The sequence below is a fragment of the Corvus brachyrhynchos genome, unplaced genomic scaffold, assembly GCF_000691975.1.
Source record: "Corvus brachyrhynchos isolate BGI_N302 unplaced genomic scaffold, ASM69197v1 scaffold245, whole genome shotgun sequence".
Lineage (NCBI taxonomy): Eukaryota > Metazoa > Chordata > Aves > Passeriformes > Corvidae > Corvus > Corvus brachyrhynchos.
The window spans coordinates 4,560,146-4,565,387 of NW_008238988.1; the positions used below are offsets into that span (position 1 = coordinate 4,560,146).

Below are 5,242 nucleotides of genomic sequence, written 5' to 3' on the forward strand. Positions count from 1 at the left end.
GTGGCCCCCTGCTGACCTCCCTCCGGTTTCAGCATCTCTCTTGTCTTTCAGTGACAAAATTGGGCATAATTGCCTGCCTCAGCCTTTGTTTTGGGGTAAAAGACCAACAGACAATACTTAAATTGTCCAGTTCAGTACTTTTCAGGGACAATAACACATCTCGAGTTGTGACAGGCATCAGAGGCAGGGAACTTTATCACACCCGGAGGGCTGTTCATGCTGTGAACAGTAAATTCAAAGGAACAATAACAATATCTTTGTTGTACCTCCCTTTTACATCAGCCAGTCAGGAGGAACAACACACAGTGGAGGCATCACTTTGCTATCCAACCCGAAAATAAAAGGTTTTTTTTAACAAGTTTAAAATTCTGGACTGTAACGTCAGCTTTCATTAAGGAAATGCCAGTCTCTTGCTGATGGGCTGGAACAGTGAGATATAAGATATTAATCTTCAGTTCCCGTGCTGATTCTTACAGGGCGATGTCACTCGCTTTTCTATTCATGCCTCAGTGTGCTCTGTGAACATCAAGTGCTCTGAAGAATTAGCTGAGCCACCCTGAAGCTAGATTTTAAAGGATACCAGATGGTATGTTCAGTGCATGTGGTAAGCTTTTATATGCTTTTCCCCTATGGCCAATCACTGACTGATCATTTATTTCAAAACTCTCATAAAATAAATCACTTTGAAAATGACGCTGTCTCTAGTTAATAAGTGCTCTTCCTCAAAGCAGAGGCTTGTTGCCATGAAGATAAAATCATAAAACTGGTTCAAAGTGCATCGGGATGGCAAATTCACCCTATTGAGGAAAGGAGATATAAACTGGATTGAACTGGAAAGGAAGCATAGCTGTCTGTTTGTTGTGAAATTATGAGCAGGTGAACTGTCACTAAAGACACTTCGACAGTCACTTTGGTACTAACACATGAGCTTTCTGTGACAAGGAGTGAATTTTTTTGGGTACATTTTCTTCCCACAGTGGTGGATATGTAAAGCCTTGATCATGTGTCAAGTTACTGTGTGAGTTTGTTTTCAGGTTTTGGAGTTAGTGATTATGTCTGGCAGCAGAAAACAGAGCTCTCTTCACTTTTTTTTTCTTCTTTTGTGAATAAGAAGTAGGAAATTCCTCTGTGGGTGACAGCAATGGAATCCACTTCATCATCTGTCCTCTCAGAGAGGTGCTCACCTTCTCCTCGCCCCCAAATTGAGAACCACAGTTTCCTGGAGCCATCCAAACCTTTGTCACTACTCTCTGTCACGGAATCACAAAATCATTTAAGTTGGAAAAGACCTCCAGGATCATTGAACCTGTGACTGTCACCACCTTGTCAACCAGACCAGAGCACTGAGTGCCACATCCAGTCATTCTCTGAACATGTCGAGGGACGATGACTCCACCACTTCCCTGGACAGCCCTTTCCAGTGTTTAACCACCCTTTCTATGAAGAAATTCCTTCTGATGTCCAAAATTCCTTCTTATTCCTCCTTCTGATCCCCTCCTGCCCTTCCCCTTTGCTCCACATGCCCAATCCCAGAGCGTGGCTCCCAGCATGGTGTTGCAATCCTCAGAGCCTCTCAATGAGTTGTGTGACATTTGCTGTCTGGCTGACAGCCATGGCTCCAGCCGGCAGATGATAATATAGAATTATGGCCCTTCGTTCTCTGAAGGATCATGTTTTCAAGTGCTCAGTGCTGTGGAGAAAAAGCTGGAAAAATTCTTCATCCAAAAGCTTGAAAAGCAGATAAAAGGATCCCTTATTTTATATCACTCTGATGTTGCAATTGTAAACGAAGCTCTTTTTTTTTTGGAGAGGGAGGAGCAGGAGGTGAGGAGTAGCTGGCTGTGGAGGCTTTGCCCTGGCAGTGAGGGCAGGGTTGATTTTCCTCGTGGCCCAGATGCTCTGACAGATATAAACACACAGGCACATTCACACATCCCTGGGGAAGTGATTTTAGAATAGTCACAGTGGGACAGCCCAAAGGTCCAGCTGGCATCATGACTGTGGGCAGCACCAGGTCCTCAGGAAAAGGAGAAAGACAAGGAATGTGGAATGATCCTCCCCTTGCCAAGCCTCCAGGCCCCTGGCAGTTGGCACTCTGGGGTTACATCTGCAGCAGCAGCCGTGGGAGACCCACCCAAGGCAAGGCTGTGTGACAGTGCCATTTGTACCATGGGATGCCTGCTGGTGATCTCTGCTATCCTGTGAGCAGCTCCCAGCAGGAAGGATGTGCCTGGATTGCTAAAATCTCAATCACTCCATTTTTCATCACTTCCCCGTGACACCATTTGTGGCTGTATCTTCGTGCCTCATTTTTATCTTTCTGTGTTGGGATCCATTTGCTCACTGGGAGACACTTCCGTGCTCGGGCACTTTTCTCTCCAAACCTCTGAGGGCCTTTGAGGTCTGGTTTTGCCCAGCCACTGACATGAGCCTTGGGGACACGGGTTAGTGGTGAATATGGCAGTGCTGGGATAACAGTTGGACTCAGTGATCTTAGAGCTTTTTTCCAACCTAAATGATTCTAGGATTTTATACATGAAATTAAATGCTCGGTACTGAGTTGGTCGTGTCTCTAGTTCAGATGTGTATTGATGGTGTGGCCATACTGGCAAGGTCGATGTTCCACTGATGGGTGCCAAAGAACACATTTACAGGCAAATGGCTTGTAGTAATGCAGGGAATGAGGCACGGAAGGATCGGAAGGATCGTTTGAGCTCGTGAAAGATCTCTAAGTCATTGATGTGACAAAGGTGCTACTGAAGGGCATGTGATGAATTATCGACAAGAGTATCGAGTGAAAAACACTGTGCAAAGTGCTACATCCAGAGCTGATCCAGGGGGGTGTGGCAGCATGGGCTGAGCTGCATTCTCTGCTTTCCTGATGTTCCTCTGTTAATTTCAGTTGTTTTCGGAATCTCTCGGGGTGGGAGAATTTTCCCACAACACTTCTTCACTGAACTGGGGTGGGCATTTACCAAGTGCCTGATGCAGCTAAGGGAGTTTATTCTATTCCAGGGCTGAGTTTTGTATCTTACCTCTACCCTCCCTGCGCCGGGCCAGGATTTGATGGCTGCAATTCCCTTGTCAGTTTTCGGCTACCCCATCAAAAAACCCCGAATTTCACCCACTGCAACTTCAAACAGTTAAACCTTGTCCCATCAGCTAATAGCCATTTAATGCTCCAAGAAATTCTGTGGGAATAACACCCATGCTATTCCTCCTCCTTCTCCTCAGCTTTCAGGCCCTGATTAAGCAAATAGCTTAAGTGCCGGGCTGAAGTGATGCCTTTTAGTTGCTAATGCCATGCAAAAATGCCCTGAGAATAAAGCAGTTTTCATGATCACTGTTAAGAATCCGCTTCCTTCTTTGGGTCTTATTTTTCCATCAGCCTGCTGGAAGAGTACAGCCAGAAAACAGATCAGCCCGGGAAGGACTTCTCAACTAATAAACAAACCGCAAATACACTTCTTAGTCATATTTTAGGTCAAATGGATTTGTCAAGTAAATAGTCACCCAGCTATGAAGGAGTCCTATAAATAAATGAGACTTACATATTTTTAATATCTGCCTGACAGAGATCCTTTAAAGTGCAAATAGAGCTGGAATTAACTGAAGTCAAGATCGTTTCCAGAGTCATTAAAAAAAAAAAAAAGAAAGAAAAGAAAACAATAATTTGAACTTTTTAACCTTGGGGTTGTTTCCAGCCACATCTCTCACGGTGATAATAAATTCAGAAAATTCCATGAAAATCTCTATTCTTTGGATTCTTGAGGCATTTAGCATAATGTTCTCAGTTCCTCTTTCTCATATGAAAACAGGAAGAAATTATGCAGGATAGTAGCTGTTTAAATACTAGAAATTCCCCCTGGGGAGAATTACAGCCATTTCAGTGATAAATTGCAAGTGAGATAACGGAAGGTTTGGAATGAGCCTGATCCAAACTTCATTTCCAAGCCTCCTCGCTGATTTCAGGGCTTTTTGGATGAGGTTTGAGATGAGAAAGTCTCAACCCTGCTGAGTTTGAGTGGCAGGTTTGTCTTTGTGCTGGTTTACCCTGGGGAGTTCTTGTTGAAGCAGAGCAAAATAATGTCAACCCAGCACTGGATTTTTTTGCATGGAAATCCTACATCTAGAATTCATCCCGAGTCCTCCCAGCAGCCAGGCTGCTCTTCCCCCACCTGAGCAGAGCCTTACAGCTCCAGGCTGTGAGTGAGCATCATTCCTTACCTCAGCTCTCCCTGCCTGGGGGCCAGCACTCCTCGGGTGAATGTTTGCAATATTGTCTGAAGAAAGAGATTCCAAATCCCCACCGTAAGATCTTTGCCCACCCTCAGGGGCGAAGGCATCCTAATTAATTAGCAGGAATACTCCTCTCTCAGCCGTTTAGAAAGCAAAGGGGCTGACTGTTGTGATAAAGTGCACGGCAAAACATCCCGGGCTCAGCTCTAACAGCATCGCAGGGATCTCAGGACATAATTGCCTTGTTATTTTCGTGCTCCCCAGGGCTCTGCTGGAGGCAGTTTAGCAGAACGGGCACTTAAAAAGTGCCTCCAGCAAACTCCGCTCCCCGCTGCCTGCTTTCCCAGATCCCTCGTTGCCTTTGCTCCGCTTGGCAGAAGCTCGTTTTCCTCCTCCTCCTCCTCCTCTGGGAAATTCCCGTCCTTTGATTCCCCATCCCATGACTGCAGCCCCGGCCTTGGTTACTGCGCTGCTGCAGAGCCCGCCCGCTTCCACCACCGCTCCTGGAGCCATCTATTGTTTCCCAGTCTGAATTTCTTCGGGACGTGGAGCATCTCCTTGGTTTGGTTTCAGGGTTGGCAGCACCGAACGCCTATTGCAACACAAATAACATGAATAACACCTCTCGGTGATATTCCAGCCCGGTGTCACAGCGCCCAGGCCGGCTGGTGACCTGAGAAAACCAGTCTTGTTTGGGACCGTGTCACACTCCTTCCCTCGGCGCTACTTTAGCTAAACACATTCTGGGAAAACCACAAGTTATGCTGCCAAAATAGCAGAGAGGACCAACTCCCCAAACAGGAGGCCTTCTCCAGCTTGAACCGCGGGTTTAATGGAGTAACAGGAGGTAAAAACAACCAGTGCAGTGCTCTTTAAACTTCTGAATATCACCTAATCACACACATTGGTTCTGAGGAACACATAGGTAGGAGCAAGGATTGAAGGATCAGACTCCAGCAAAACCATTAGGCTGAAGTGCAGTAAAAAATGAGAGGACTCTTTC

The 5,242-nt window shown here is 45.9% G+C and overlaps 1 protein-coding gene across 1 annotated transcript in view; it reads right to left on the reverse strand.

The window, feature by feature from the left end:
- The window catches only part of MAPK1IP1L (mitogen-activated protein kinase 1 interacting protein 1 like), an 18,463-nt gene extending 14,102 nt beyond the window's left edge, over positions 1–4,361 (reverse strand). Inside the window, exon 1 of the mRNA XM_017738879.1 lies at positions 4,228–4,361. Coding sequence (XP_017594368.1) covers positions 4,228–4,346 — 119 coding nt within the window. The 5' untranslated portion in view covers positions 4,347–4,361. The remainder of the gene's footprint in view (positions 1–4,227) is intronic.
- Between the last annotated feature and the right edge of the window lie 881 nt (positions 4,362–5,242).